The 16,461-nt window shown below is 44.1% G+C and overlaps 1 protein-coding gene across 3 annotated transcripts in view; it reads left to right on the forward strand.

Moving 5' to 3' along the window:
• LOC124627590 (NACHT, LRR and PYD domains-containing protein 3-like) overlaps positions 1 to 16,461 on the forward strand; it is a 107,133-nt gene that overhangs the window by 19,181 nt on the left and 71,491 nt on the right. For 2 of the 3 annotated variants that reach the window (XM_053685311.1, XM_053685310.1), the window contains exon 4: positions 15,806 to 16,048. The exons of the other annotated variant lie outside the window; for it this stretch is intronic. In XM_053685311.1, coding sequence (XP_053541286.1) covers positions 15,806 to 16,048 — 243 coding nt within the window. The remainder of the gene's footprint in view (positions 1 to 15,805; positions 16,049 to 16,461) is intronic. 3 annotated transcript variants of the gene reach the window in all.

Below are 16,461 nucleotides of genomic sequence, written 5' to 3' on the forward strand. Positions count from 1 at the left end.
CTCCCAGTTGGTAACAAGGGTTTTCTCCATGATGACGATCAATGTTTGCTTAGTAGGTTTGGGCCATCTGTACGAATCGTTGATGGGTGCTCTCCCAAACCTGTTCCCTCCTACAGAACCAGTAATCCACAGTTGGGGAGTCAGTGGGCTTAACGGTCCAGGGGAACAGAGGAGGGTAGTAGCTGGGTACATACTTAAATGGTGTCAGGTGGGTGGAGGAATGTTGTAGGGAGTACTGGGAGGTCTGACCCAGGGCAGGAGCTGATATGCCTGATTTTGCCACTCTACCTGACCCTTCGGCTGCGGGTGATAGCCGGAGATCAGACTTACTCAGCTAGAGTGAATTGGGGGCCCCCAAGACGATGTCCCAACGGATTCCGAAGTACCTGAATATGTGGTTGAATAAAAGTTTTGCCATCTCAAATACAGTAGGTAGACTGCGCAGTCTAATAATACACAGGTTTAGCAGTTCAGAGGTACTCCATGTTTTCGTGTTCTATGAAAATGACACACAGTTGCTCAACTCCCTTCAGCCAGAAGTAATTTGAATGTTACTCAAATAATGCCATGAATAATTTGAAAAGTAATTTTGCTTGAAATGCCCATCCCTAGTACAAATTGTGTAATGTTTCTTAAGGTCACTTAAAATTCTTTTTATATTGTATCAGAAATTGCTCAATGTGGCAGTTACACAAAAATGGAACTATACCTCAGAAAAAGGCAGAGAATTTTCTATACTTTTATTTATGCGTTTCTAAAAACCTTTTCCTATGCAGAAAACCTAATTCTCCAACTATGTTGAATGTCTCCAACTAACATTGTTCCACAATGCAGAAGACATTGACAAAATCACAGACCCATGCATGGAATTTGTAGATTAAGGTAGGATTATTAGAAGACATTTTGAACACATTAAATATTTTGACCAATGTGGATATCCGATATCTGGATATTTATATTTGGTGTTTATTTTTAATGAAACACTGCAAAAATATAGTCTTGCTTCACACACCCAAGATCGTCTGTATGCTCACATACACACACCACTCCCCCTCCCCTTCTGCCAGAACCAGTTTCTACTGAAGTTTGAATGTACACAGGTTGTTTTAAGACTTGATACCGTGACTATTTCCTTTAAGTGAAATCTGTGCCGATACACGGTTTGTCCTGCTGTAATCTGGAGAAGATGACATGACCTCCAACATGAGTGTGTCTGGAGAACAGGACTTAAAGAAAGACGAGAGGTGAGTTACTTTTCCATTCACCAGCAATAAATGCACACCGTCTCATGGGAACAGGTCTGTATGTTTGGGATTACCTTAAATCTTTGGTCGTAGGGAGGTCTAGGAGGTCTGACCCAGGGCAGGAACTGATTTGCCTGATTTGCCCACTCTACCTGACCGTTGGGTTGTGAGTGATAGGCAGAGGTCAGACTTATTCACCTAGAGGTGAATTGGGGGCCCCAAGATGATGTCCTAGGGGATTCTGAAGTACCTGAATATGTGGTTGAATAAAAGTTCTGCCATCTCAAATACAGTAGGTAGACTGCGCAATCTAATAATACACAGGCACGTAGAGAACCTATCCGCAATGACCAGAATTGTAGTGTGCCCTAAGGATTCTGGTAGGTCAGTGATGAAATCGACAGCGATGTGGGACCAGGTCAGTTTGGGGTGTGGGCAGTGGTAGGAGCTTGCCGACTGGTAAAGTTCTGGGTACCTTAACTTGGACACGGGAGGTGCAGGAGGACATGGCTCAGTGTACATCAGCTCTTATGTGGGGCCACCAGTATTTAGTTTGCAGAAGGTGATAGGTACGTCTGATACCTGTGTGACCTGTGGCTATGGAAGTGTGAGCCCATGTGATAAGCATTGTTCAGAAGTTAGCTGGCACAAACATTCTGTTTGGGAGCAAGCAAGGGGAAATTTGTGCAGCAGTAGGCAGGAAATGGCTTGATCAACCTCTCAGTCTACGCACCCACGAAAAAGGATGGTGGGAGGATAGGCTCTTCATTGCCCTTTCGTGGCTTCTCAGTGTACATTTGAGAGCGCATGTCTGTTTTCGTATTTCTGGAGACAGGTCAGTAGGATAGGGTGAACTGGAATCTGGCAAAGAAGAGGGACCAGCAAGCTTGGCGGGGATTTAGAAGTTTAGCAGTTCAGAGGTACTCCATGTTTTCATGTTCTATGAAAATGACACACAGTTGCTCAACTCCCTTCAGCCAGAAGTAATTTGAATGTTTCTCAAATAATGCCATGAATAATTTGAAAAGTAATTTAGCCTGAAATGCCCATCCCTAGTACAAATTGTGTAATGTTTCTTAAGGTCACCTAAAATTCTTTTTATATTGTATCAGAAATTGCTCAATGTGGCAGTTATACAAAAATGGAACTATACCTCAGAAAAAGGCAGAGAATTTTCTATACTTTTATTTGTGTTTCTAAAAACCTTTTCCTATGCAGAAAACCTAATTCTCTAACTATGTTGAATGTCTCCAACCAACATTGTTCCACAATGCAGAATGTCATGATTCCCCCTTGAAGCAGCGTGCTCTAAGCACGAATGCAAGAGCACCTGCTTTTCCAATGTATACAGCAGTGACAGATCAACATGTGCTTTTATTATTGTTTAGGTCATGTCTCCTCCCCGTCCTGTCATTTGTTGTCATGTCACGTGTGTCCGGATTACCTTCAGCTGATAGTAGTTACGAGGGTAATCATGTCTGCATATATACCGCGTGCCTCCCAGCACACAACGCAGAATATTATAGTAGCTTAGTTTAGACTCATTACGATAGATACCATAGTCTGAGGTCATGTAATGTCGACCATGTTTATGTCAGTTAGTTGAGTTCAGGCTGGTTTCTCCCCTACCAGTCCCGTGTTATTGTCCATGTTTCGTATATCGACCCTGTTTTCCGTGCCACGACTTTGATCTCTGCCTTGCCCTAGTTAATGCCTGTTTGCCGATCGCTTGACCTTTTGCATGTTTGTGGATTATGTTTTGGATCACGTTGTGGATTTGTCTGCCTGTCTCTCTTCAAATAAAACTCTGGTTCGCAACTGCGATTGCATCCGCCTTATCTTCCGCTCCGTCACGAGACGTGACAGAATATTCCGCCGCACCATGGATGCAGCACGAGGACGTGGGAGAAGTCGCGCCACAATGAGAGTAGCAGGACAATACCGTCTCGGGAAACGCTCGGATTACTGGCCGCATTTTTTGTCTGTACAGTTCCTCAACGGTACGCCACCGAACTTCTGCCATGGACAGCGGGATTGGGGAGCTACCCGCTGGAGTTTCTGTTTAGCTGCCAGGTGTGTTTTTGCAGCCTGGCATATCCCAAACCTACTAAGAGAGAGTGGATCGGGTTCATGGTGTCCCGGTTTTGCGGTCCGGCCCGTGACTGGGCGGAGCAGCTGTTGAGTGCTGGGTCCTCAGCCCTCCATGATGTCTCTCAATTTTCAGAACTGTTTATGGGGAGTTTTCACAGCCAGGACAACTTCGTGGTCTTGATTTACTGGGGTGGAGAGTCAATGGACAGCCCCAGGTGGACCTGCCATTCAATCTCTATTATGAGGGGATTGACAGGGCAGCCTCCACCAAGCCGCTTCAGGTTCCAGTCTCTGAGGTCCAAGTGCAGTCTCAAGTTCCTGATGTCACGCCCGAGTCTGCTGACACGCACAGCCAAGTTCTGCTCACGCCCGTGTCTGCTGACACGCACAGCCAAGTTCTGCTCACGCCCGTGTCTGCTGACACGCACAGCCAAGTTCTGCTCACGCCCGTGTCTGCTGACACGCACAGCCAAGTTCTGCTCACGCCCGTGTCTGCTGACACGCACAGCCAAGTTCTGTTCACGCCCGAGTCTGCTGACACACACAGCCAAGTTCTGCTCACACCCGAGACTGCTGACACGCACAGCCAAGTTCTGCTCACGCCCGGGTCTACCGACATGGCCGCCCAAGTTCTGCCCATGCCCAGGGTTCACCTGGTGACCTCAGAGCCCCAGCCTGAGATCTATGAGGAAATCTCAACTCCAGAGCTGCAACCTCCCTGTTCAGCTGTGGTCGTCGCTCAGCCTCCCTGTTCAGCTGTGGTCGTCGCTCAGCCTCCCTGTTCAACTGTGGACGTCGCTCAGCCTCCCTGTTCAGCTGAGGTCGTCGCTCCGCTTTCCTGCTCGATAGCGAACATCATTCCCCCCTCCTGCTTTGAGGAGACCCACGCTCCTCTCCCTGGCCTCACGGAGACCCACGCTCCTCTCCCTGGCCTCACGGAGACCCACGCTCCTCTCCCTGGCCTCACAGGAGACTTCGCTTTGCTTTCCTGCACTCCTGAGTACAGCGCTTTGTTTCCCTGTTCAGCCGAGGACGTCGCTCCGCTTTCACGCTCCGACGAGGACGTCGCTCCGCTTTCACGCTTCGACGAGGACGTCGCTCCGCTTTCACGCTCCAACGAGGACGTCGCTCATCCTGCCTACCCAGCTGTGGTCGTTGCTCTGCTTTTCTGCTCCGCCGAGGACGTTGCTCCGCTTCCGTGCGCCGACGAGGACGTCGATCTGCATTCGTGCTCCACCGAGGACTTCACTCAGCCTGCCTGCCCTGCTGTGGTCATTACTCTGCCTCCTGGTTCAGCCAGGGACGTCGCTCCACTTCCCTGCTCCGCCAAGAACACTGTGCGGTTTCCTGGCTCTGCTTGGGACATTCAGCCCAGGGGCCCGGGGCCACCAATGAGGAGGAGGAGTCATGGCACTCCGGGAGAAGTGCCTTTTTGGGGGGGGGGTTCTGTCATGATTCCCCCTTGAAGCAGCGTGCTCTAAGCGCGAATGCGCAATCACCTGCTTTTCCAATGTTGACAGCAGTGACAGATCAACATGTGCTTTTGTTATTGTTTAGGTCATGTCTCCTCCCTGTCCTGTCATTTGTTGTCATGTCACTTGTGTCCGGATTACCCTCAGCTGTTAGCAGTTACGAGGGTAATCATGTCTGCATATATACCGCGCACCTCCCAGAACACAACGCGGAATATTATAGTAGCTTAGTTTAGAGTCATTACGATAGATACCATAGTCTGAGTTCATGTCATGTCATGTCTCATAGACCATGTTTATGTCAGTTAGTTGAGTTCACGCTGGTTTCTCCGCTACCAGACCGCGTTATTGTCCACGTTTCATGTTTCGTATATTGACCCTGTTTTCCCTGCCACGACCTTGATCTCTGCCTTGCCCTAGTTAACGCCTGTTTGCCGATTGCCTGACCTCTTGCATGTTTGTGGATTACGTTTTGGATCACGTTGTGGATTTGTCTGCCAGTCTCTCTTCAAATAAAACTCTGGTTCGCAACTGCGATTGCATCCGCCTTATTTTCTGCTCCGTCACAAGAGGTGACGCAGAAGACGTTGACAAAATCACAGACCCATGCATGGAATTTGTAGATTAAGGTAGGATTATTAGAAGACATTTTGAACACATTGAATATTTTGACCAATGTGGATATCCGATATCTGGATATTATATTTAGTGTTTATTTTTAATGAAACACTGCAAAAATATAGTCTTGCTTCACACACCCAAGAATGTCTGTATGCTCGCGCACACACACACACACACACACCACTGCCCCTCTGCCTCTGCCAGAACCGGTTTCTACTGAAGTTTGAATGTACACAGGTTGTTTTATGACTTGATACCGTGACTATTTCCTGTAAGTGAACTCTGTGCTGATACAGGGTTTGATTTAACACACCGATGTTGGAATGAAGTAAACGTGTGTCCTGCTGTAATCTGGAGAAGGAGACATAACCTCCAACATGAGTGTGTCTGGAGAACATTTTAAAGCTTGATTGATGCTGTTGGAAGTGCTCAGTGGTACCCCACCATTCCTCCTCTGTTAATCCACATTGCTCTAGTCAGCGGTGTTTGATAATTTTCTTGTGAATGCACTTAAACCGAATCGCCCTCTTATTGCAAATCAGTAATATACAAGACAGGAGCATCCTATTATATAGATAACAGATCTGTATCTCTAAACACTCACTAGTTAACAGAGGAACTAAACTTTGGTTTAAGGTGTTTAATAGCAGTTAATATATCACTGATCTGATCTAAGAACAGTTTAGAGAAATCATTCACTGAGAGAAGAGTAAAAAGACTGTGTAATGTGGAGGAGAAGAGCAGTGTAGCTTTGGGTCAGTGAACTCTACAGGCTTTAAGACCCAGCTGAGTTAGTTATCTGTGATTGGGACTCCTGACATCAGTGTAGTTCCTGAGGTATGAGGCGTGTCTCCTGTTTGAATAAGTGTGCAGACTGTAGCTGAATTAAAAAGATGGAATTATTGGTGTTTAATGATGAACACATTGTGTATCAGTGCTGAGACAGCAGAGTATTAATTATTGCTGACATTTCTGTTCTAATTACAGAATGATGGAGGGAAAGAGATCAGACTCACCAGAACCCAGCTGTGTGTCCATGATGAGTGACCGGTCAATGGACCACCCAATTTCCTTCAGACCACAAAAGAAGAAATCAAACATCAGCAGAAATCAGCTGGATTCCATATTCAAGGTGTGTGTGTCTTTTTAATGTGTGTAACTTGTGTGTGAGAGTAGGTTGCAGGTTTTTTATTTAAGATAATGATGGTTCACAGGTTTATCGATGTGCAGCAGCATTATGGGTAATCAGACAGAATTTCACTTGTAACTGTGGTAATAGAAAGAGACCTTTCTTCTTTTCATAAAATAAAAGCATCTCTCAGTGTGTAACATTATAATATTTAGATGTGTTCCTGTGTGTTTCTAACCAGGAGCTGGAACACAAAGTCATCACTCTGATAAAGAATGAGCTGAAAAGGTTTAGGAAGCTCCTGAGTCCAGATTACCCAGCATGCACTGAGAGGGAAGTGGAGGATGAGGAGGATCTGCAGAGTGTCAGAGAGGGAGCACTGAAGATCACACTGCACATCCTGAAGAACATGAACCACACAGATCTCGCTAACACACTGCACAACAGTAAGAGCTCTGAGTCATGGCTTTATTCCATCAGGTTCACTTTAGAGAGAGGAAATAGTTTTAGATATGAACACCTTTAGTTTGAAGTGTGAGTTTAGTATCATGTACATCTGGTGCTTTTCTGTTCTGTTCGTGGTCCAGTTTGTGATTACTCTGTAAAGTGGTCCTGTTCCTTCAATAATATTTAGTCCATGAATCAGGAATGAACAGCAGCATTTGAAAGAATTTTACATTTTATATTGTGCTCAGTGATTTTGCATTAAAACATGTTATTACTTTGTTTATTAGAGTCTGTGGCCTCTGTGTATCAGACAGAGCTGAAATCCAGCTTGATAGAGAAGTTTATAAGAATTAATGAAGGAATATCACAACATGGAAGCTCAGCACTTCTGAATGAGATCTATACAGATCTCTACATCACAGAGGGTTGGAGTGGAGACGTCAATAATGAACATGAGGTGAGACAGATTGAGACAGCGTCCAGGAGACCAGCAACACAGGAGACACCCATCAAATGTAATTAGCTCTTTAAAGACAAGTCCATCAGAAGAGTGCTGACGAAAGGAGTTGCTGGAATTGGAAAAACAGTCTCTGTGCAGAAGTTCATTCTGGACTGGTCTGAAGGAAAAGCAAATCAGGACGTCACCTTCATGTTTCCACTTCCCTTTCGAGAGCTGAATCTGATGAAGCAGAGAAATCTCAGTCTGATGGAGCTTCTTCATCACTTTTTCCCAGAAATGAGAAAACTAGAATTACTAGACTCGTACACAGTGGTGTTGATCTTTGATGGTCTGGATGAGTGTCGACTTCCTCTAAATTTCCAGAAGAATGAGAGATTGTGTGATGTGACAAGGTCAGCCTCGGTGGATGTGCTGCTGACAAACCTCATCAAGGGGAATCTGCTTCCCTCTGCCCTCCTCTGGATAACCTCTCGACCAGGAGCAGCCAATCAGATCCCTCCTGAGTGTGTAGACCAGGTAACAGAGGTACGAGGCTTCAGTGATCCTCAGAAAGAGCAGTACTTCAGGAAGAGGATCAGTGATCAGAGCCTGGCCAATAAAATCATCACACGCATGAAGTCTTCAAAAAGCCTCTACATCATGTGCCACATCCCAGTCTTTTGCTGGATCTCAGCCACTGTTCTAGAGAGAATGTTGGGTGAAGCAGAGAGTGGAGAGGTCCCCAAGACTCTGACTCAAATGTTCACACACTTCCTGATCTTTCAGATCAAACACAAGGACCAAAAGTACCACCAGAAATGTGACCCTGATCCTCAGCAGACCAGAGAGAGTATCCTGGCACTGGGGAAACTGGCTTTCCAACAGCTGGAGAAAGGAAACCTGATCTTCTATGAGGAAGACCTGAGAGACTGTGGCATTGATGTTGGAGAAGTGGCAGTGTACTCAGGAGTGTGTACCCAAATCTTCAGAGAGGAGTTTGGGCTCCACCTGGGGAAGGTGTTCAGCTTTGTACATCTGAGTGTTCAGGAGTTTCTGGCTGCTTTATACACATTTCTCTCCTTCATCAGAAGAAATGTAACAGAACAAAAAACCATTGATCTGTCTGATCTTTTCAGAAAGTCAGACATGTCTGATTTCCTCAGGAGTGCAGTGGACAAGGCCTTACAGAGTGAGAATGGACATCTGGACCTGTTCCTCCGCTTCCTTCTGGGTCTCTCACTAGAGTCCAATCAGGCTCTCTTACGAGGCTTAATGCCCCAGACAGGAAGCAACTCTCACAGCAAACAGGAAACAGTCAGGTACATCAAGGAGAAGATCAGGGAGAATCCATCTCCAGAGAAATCCATCAATCTGTTCCACTGTCTGAATGAACTGAATGATCATTCTCTAGTGCAGGAAGTACAGACTTACCTGAACAGAGGAGGTGACGCTCGTCTCAGGGGAACCAGACTCTCTCCTGCTCAGTGGTCAGCTCTGGTGTTTGTGTTACTGAACTCAGATCAGGAGCTGGATGAGTTTGATTTAAGGAAATATGACCCATCAGAGGAATGTCTTCTGAAGCTGCTGCCAGTGGTCAAAGCCTCCAGAAAAGCTGTGTGAGTATTTTTATTTATAAATGTATTACTGCATGGTTTGTTATTTTAATGTAACACTGAACTGCACTGTTTGGATTAATGCTTGTTAATAGTTACTCTAATCATCTTTAAACAAACCTCTGGTACTGTTACAGAAGATTGTTTCACTTTTTACACTAACACGTTACGTCTGCACTGAGATCTGGGCCATATGGACAAAACCTTATATCACCATTTATTACCTTTTCTCTAAAACTGATGAAAATGATCTCTACAAAGTAACTGCATGTATTCATGACTGCTTTTTGATCATTTTGTGAACTAAACACCAGAGAAAGGCACTTTTTCTTTTCTCCTTTTACTTGAAAGAGACATTGAACTGAATTTCACAATTGAGAACAAGAAAAACATAACACTGTCACCATGGGAACAATATGAATACAACATGTCACATTGTGTGTGTGTGTGTGTGTGTGTGTGTGTGTGTGTGTGTGTGTGAGAGAGAGAGAGAGAGAGAGAGAGAGAGAGAGAGAGAGAGAGAGAGAGAGAGTTAAAGGTAAAGGATCAGTCTGGCTGTGCAGCTACACTAAATATTAATTTATTTTAGACATTTTAAAGCTCAAACATCTGATGTTATTTTTATTTATGCTATGCTAACAGAAAGAATAAGTTAATATTACCTGTCTTACATTTTATTGTCTGTTTCTGTTCTGTTTCACCAACAAAATATTTCCAAACAAAGCCACAGCACGTCCTGCTCCTTTTTGCTCAAACGGGAGATTTCTTATTTATTTCATTTATTTTTTAGTTGGAGACCTTTTAACACGTACTTTCATTAAAAAATGGTTTCAAGTTTCATAAAGCATTTGTTCAAACAAAAAAAAAACAAACATCTGTTTTCAGTCCTTTAAGGACCATTGTTACTGATAATAATTTATTATTATTATTATTATTATTATAATTTTTATTATTATTATTTTCAGTTACAACTATCCTTAAAGGAATGAAAAAGAAGGGTTTTTTGTTTGAAAAAATGCTTTATTATAATAAAGCATTTCTTAATAATAATCATAATAATAATAATGATAATAATAATAATAATAATAATAATAATAATAATAATAATAGTACTGATGTGGTGTCCTGTCCTCTGATTTCTGTGTGTAAGAGAAACACACTCACATTTCTGTTACATGGTAAACTTTAGCTGGATTATGGCTGTGTTTGTGTGTTTGAGGTCAGAGATCTGATATTTAATCATTTCTCTTCCAGGCTGTGGAGGTGTAATCTGACAGAGGAAAGCTGTAGAGTTCTGTCCTCAGTTCTCAGCTCAAACTCCTCCAGACTGAGAGAACTGAACCTGAGTCACAATAAACTGCAGGATTCAGGAGTGAAGCTGCTCTCTGCTGGACTGGAGAATCCACACTGTACACTGGTGACACTGAGGTACACACACACACACACACACACACACACACAGACAGCCCAACAACAGTAATAATAATAATAATAATAATAACTTTATTTATATAGCTCATTTCATACATAAAATGCAGCTCAAAGTGCGTCACAATGGAAAATCAAATAAAATTATGAATATAATATTAAAGGAGACCTATTTTAAGCCTTTTTACAAGATGTAATATAAGTCTCAGCTGTCCCCAGAATGTGTCTGTGAAGTTTCAGCCCAAAATACCCCACAGATCTTATACCCTGCTGTAAAAGCCCCTTTTTGGGTGGAAGCAAAAACAGGCTGTTTTGGTGTGTGTCTCTTTAAATGCAAATGAGCCACTACATCCCGCTCCCTTTCCAGAAGAGACCAGCTCCTCCTTCCAATATTACCTTAGCTGTGGAATCTGCTAACAACCTTATTCACAAAACAGCCTGGTGGAAAATGATTCACAGAGACCTACACAGTTTTCAAAAAGACAATCACCTTACTGTATTGTACGGAGCCCCCTAGTGTCAGGTAAGGAAAAAAACCAAACAACTGTGTGTAATCCGTGCCCTCGGTTTTGCAATCCATGCCCTCTGTTTTTCAATTCCTACCCTCGGTTTTGTAAACCGCACGCATCACGTTAAAATTGGGTTTATATTGGACATTCGCTGTACATTCGAGCTTCTCTCTTCTATTTCTCAGAAATAAACACACAAAAAGGACATACTGTGTATTGTCTTAATAATGTGTATTGAGTGGACATACAACCAATACAAATGAATATATTTTTAAATTTTCCGCTGTGGAAATGGAAGCAGGCTTTGGGAAACGCAGGTCATCAGCGCAGTCAGTATGGGACCGTCTAAAAAGTGCATGACTTGGGCAACTGTATAAGATTTTTATATGGCACAATAAGTTTATATGTGTAATATAAAGGTATATCATTAATAATATATATGCCTTAAAAAATCTTTATCCATACTGAATCCTAACACTGCAATAAGTTAGATATCCAGTGAAGTAAATGACTAAAAACTTAGTAGAATCTTATACAGTTGCCCACTTTTTAGGGTCCCTTACTTACTCCATTACTATAAGGCGCTAATGACCTGCGTTTCCCAAAGCCCGCTGCCGCGGGCTTTAATGGTAGGAAATTTAAAAATATATTCAGTTGTATTGGTTCTATGGTCACTCAATACATAATCCATTCATAATCCATTAGTTGGCCGATTTATTTTTCTGATTAATCGAATGGGGGGCAAACTTTCAGGTTAGTCAAAAACTAATGTGTTCCATTTGAGACGATTTTACCTTTCTAAAATCCATACACTAGACCAGTGGATCTCACCCTTTTGTGAGCTTTGGACCCCTAGCATATTTCAAACAATCCACAAGGAACCCCCTCACTCCACAACAATTATAGGCTATATATGTTACTTTATTTTATTCATATTTAACATGAATAATAAATAAAATTGTATTTAATTTAAATGAATAGTATATATTATGGTGTGTGTCTGTGTGTATTGGGTTCTTTTCAGTCTTATATATTTGGACAAATAGTTTTTATTTGTAACACTCACTTTGTGTTTCATTTTAAATAAATGAAAAAATGTCACTGAAAGTTTGCCCCCATATGATTAATCGATTATTAGTCATATATAAATAATCGGCCAAGTAATCGATTATGAAAATAATCATTAGTTGCAGCCATAGTTTTTGTTACGCCACAGCCGGCAGATGGCACTGCGGCACAGCTTTGGAATATACATGTGACTCTTGTTTTGGTTCGTTCGCTTCCTGTTTGGACATTGGCTTGATGTGCGAGGGTGTAGCCTGGTGTTTATGTTTAGAGTAATTATATTGGCTATTTAAACCCCTTGCGTGACTGCGCACGTCGTATTATAGTTTACAACAGCGGTAGAGTTTAACAAGTGTAGCTCTAGATCCGTGTGCAAATGCATATAGCATGCTAGTGGTCTTAGTTCCTTGTTTTGTTTTCAAGTAATGCCTAGACTATTGTCCCATGTTTGATCCGGCTCGTCGTGTTCCATGTAGACCGCGTTTCTTGTGTGTGTTTGTTTGTTTGCTGTTAATAAAAACTTTGATCTGCACCTGCATCCGCTTCCAGTCCCGTTCCATGACAGAATACTGTGCCACGAACGCGGAAGCAGCAGATCAACATGAGCACCGAGTTCTATAAGTTGGGTCGATCGTTCTGGGAAGAGAGTAAGCGTATCGATGAAAGACCTGCTCAGATCGATCGCCAGCTAATGCAATGAGGGCTGCTGCAGCAAGCCAGCCCATGCGCCACGTCGCTATCCCCGCAAGTTCCCACAGCAGGGGAATCATACAACGCCATGCAGCCAGCAAAGCTACCCGTATACTGGGACTACCCGCGCCGGGAGGATTACCAGGCTGCGCTACGGATGCAGCAGGAGGATTTGCAGTTGAAGTGGTGGCAGGCGGAGGTGGCACAGATACTCCACAACCTGGAGGCGCTTAACTTCCGTCCCGTAGTGCCGAACAGCGCTCCAACTTTCTGCCCTGCAGAAGATCCAATCATGCTGCCTAGTCCGGAACTGAAGGCTAGCCCAGAACCTTTTTTGGGGGGGTAATGATGACAGCAGAGCTCCAACCTGAGGCCTACGGGGAGGCTTCAGCTGTGGAGCTCCTGCCTGGCCGAGGAGGCCATCCCGCTGCCCTGCCCGGCCGAGGAGGCCGTCCCGCTGCCCTGTCCAGCCGAGGAAGCTGTCCCGCTGTCCAGCCCAGCCGAGTAGGCTGTCCCAATGTTCTGCCCAGCCGAGGAAGCTGTCCCTTTGCCCTGGCCAGCCGAGGAGGCTGTCCTGCTGTCCAGCCCGGCCGAGGAAGCTGTCCCGCTGCCTTGCCTGGCCGAGGAGGCTGTCCTGCCAAGCCCAGGAAGCTGTCCTGCTGTCCAGTGCGACCGGGGTCAGCATCCAGCGTCCCAGTGCCGGCGGGGGGTGGCGCCCCACATTCCAGTGCCGCCAGGGGTGGCATCCAGTGTCCCAGTACCGCTGGGGGCGGCGTCCAGCATTCCAACGCCCCTGCGGGTGGTGCTCTGCCAGTCTGATGCCCGTGGAAGCCACCTTGTTTTCCGTGGCAGCGAGAGACAGATATCCCAGGGGCCCAGGACCACCATTGGAGGGGGGTTCTGTTACGCCATGGCCGGCAGATGGCACTGCGGCACAGCTTCGGACTATACACGTGACTCTCTTGCTTTGGTTCGTCCGCTTCCTGTTTGGACATTGGCTTGATGTGCGAGGGTGTAGCCTAATCTGAACCAGGTGTTTATGTTTAGAGTAAATATATTGGCTATTTAAACCCCTTGCGTGACTGCGCACGTCATATAATAGTTTGCAACGGTGGTAGAGTTTAACGAGTGTAGCTCTAGATCCGTGTGCGAATGCATTTAGCATGCTAGTGGTCTCAGTTCCTTGTTTTGTTTTCAAGTAATGCCTAGACTATTGTACCATGTTTGATCCGGCTTGTCCTGTTCCACGTAGACCGCGTTTCTTATGTTTGTTTGCTGTTAATAAAGACTTTGATCTGCACCTGCATCCGCTTCCAGTCCCATTCCATGACAGTTTTAAACTGCGAGTGGTTTCAGTTTAATATGTTGTAGGCTCATTTATTGAGTCTGTTTACATTGAGCCTGTAACAGGATATAATAATATTGGGCTTGTTTTTGAAGCTGCAGTTGCTTATTTGTTTCGTGAGACTTGGCAACACTGCGGTATTCGTGTGTTGTGTATTAGCTCCAATACTCGACAGCGGAGGTGGAGGTGGATACTGTTTTCTTGAAGTAGAGGAAAGTTGCTGTCCCTCATAGCCAGCAGAAAATAAGTGCAGTTTACCACACTGACCATAGCAAAACAAACAAACAAACAGCTGAATCAAGTTAGCTAGCTACCTATTGAGCTACTGAAACGTCTGATCTGTTTAACAGGAAAAAAGCATCTCTGTCTCCAATCCCTTCAGATCTCTGAGTTTTCGCCACCTCTCAAAAGCCATGCCCATATTTATTCTCGTTTTAGCACGGGCTCTGTCGCTTTCCCTTTTTGACTGCAGGCTCTCCACAGTTCCAGGTTTCTTGGCTTTGACAACAGTTGGTTCCCCAGATGTCAACGTAACCATGCCAAAACTCATTTCAAGGAGGTGACTTCACTGGCTACCTCCCACCTCTCCACCTCACGGAGAGAGAGAGGTCGACTGTAGAGGTCGACTGTAAAGCCCGCCTAACGGGAAAAGTGATAGATTAGTTAGCACAAAGAGAGACCAATCAGAATGTGCGCTGTGTCACTCTTACCACATCTCCCACTTGCTTTCTCGGTTTACTGTCTTGGAAATTTAGACAAACACCAGTAGACTCGTCCTCTCAGATGAAGTAGTTTTATTACAGAGAGATGAATACAGGAAGAAGAATGAGCGCACTCGTCCAGTGTTGATGCTATTTCCCCAAGCTCCACCTCAGTCCAGAACTCCTCCATAAGTGCCTGATGAATGTGAAAGTCGAGGACAGTGAGGTGTTGGTGGAGAAACACTGGGTTGAGGCTCAGAATAAAGAGCAGATAAAGCAGCTATGCACATACATAAACAGCTAGCTCTTGTGCTAAGTGGCCACGCCCATTTAACTCTGATCCAACACCTCATCAACCTTTTCTCTCAACATCCTGTAAATGTTCCATAACATTACATTTTAATTTGCACATTAAAGAGTTCTTGTGTAAATGCTCGTACACACTGTTTATGAAGAAATTAATTCGTATCCAGTGTGATAAATGAGGCCCAGTGTTTTATATGAGTAAAACATTCAAGTGTGTATTTTATATGGTGTGGATTAGCATTGTTTCTGCTGTTGAGCTTTGTTTTTCTCTGTGTGTGTGTGTGTGTGTGTGTGTGTGTGTGTGTCTGTGTGTGTGTGTGTGTGTGTGTGTGTGTGTGTGTGTGTGTTATGTGATTTGTATGTGTGTGAAAGTTAGATTAAGCTCCAAAGAACAATGAACTCCAACAGTTTTAGCGTCTCTGTGAAACTCAGCTTTGTGTTAATGCTGACATATCTACATCACTTCTCACATCAGAACAAAGTACATTTAGTTCTACAGCATGTAGATCAGTGTACATTACACACACATTTACTTTAATAACATGCCAATACTAGTTTATTGTTTATACACAGGCTGTTCATTTTATATTTTTATCCTGACATTAGAACCTTGTATTCAGGTAAACACTTTATTTCCCACCTGATGGAAACACCTCATTTCACAATCAGATAAATAAATCTAACACTTCATCATTTCTCTTCCAGGCTGCGGGAGTGTAATCTGACAGAGGAAAGCTGTAGAGTTCTGTCCTCAGTTCTCACCTCAAACTCCTCCAGACTGAGAGAACTGGACCTGGGTTACAATAACCTGCAGGATTCAGTTCTCACCTCAAATGCCTCCAGACTGAGAGAACTGGACCTGAGTGAGAATAAACTCCTGCAGGATTCAGGAGTGAAGCTGCTCTGTGCTGGACTGGAGAATCCACACTGTACACTGGAGATACTGCGGTACAGACACACACACACACACTAACAACAGTAATAATAATAATAATAATAATAATAATAATAATAACTTTATTTATATAGCACATTTCATACATAAAATGCAGCTCAAATTGCTTCACAATGGTAATAAAATAAAATGACAAATATAATATTAAAGGAGACCTATTTTAAGCCTTTTTACAAGATGTAATATAAGTCTCAGGTGTCCCCAGAATGTATCTGTGAAGTTTCAGCCCAAAATACCCCACAGATCTTATACCCTGCTGTAAATGCCCCTTTTTGGGTGGAAGCAAAAACAGGCTGTTTTGGTGTGTGTCTCTTTAAATGCAAATGAGCTGCTGTGCCCCGCCCCCTTCCCGGGAGAGACCAGCTCCTGCTTTCTACATTAGCTGTGGAATTTGCTAACAACCTTA

Source organism: Ictalurus punctatus, chromosome 13, assembly GCF_001660625.3.
Source record: "Ictalurus punctatus breed USDA103 chromosome 13, Coco_2.0, whole genome shotgun sequence".
NCBI lineage: Eukaryota > Metazoa > Chordata > Actinopteri > Siluriformes > Ictaluridae > Ictalurus > Ictalurus punctatus.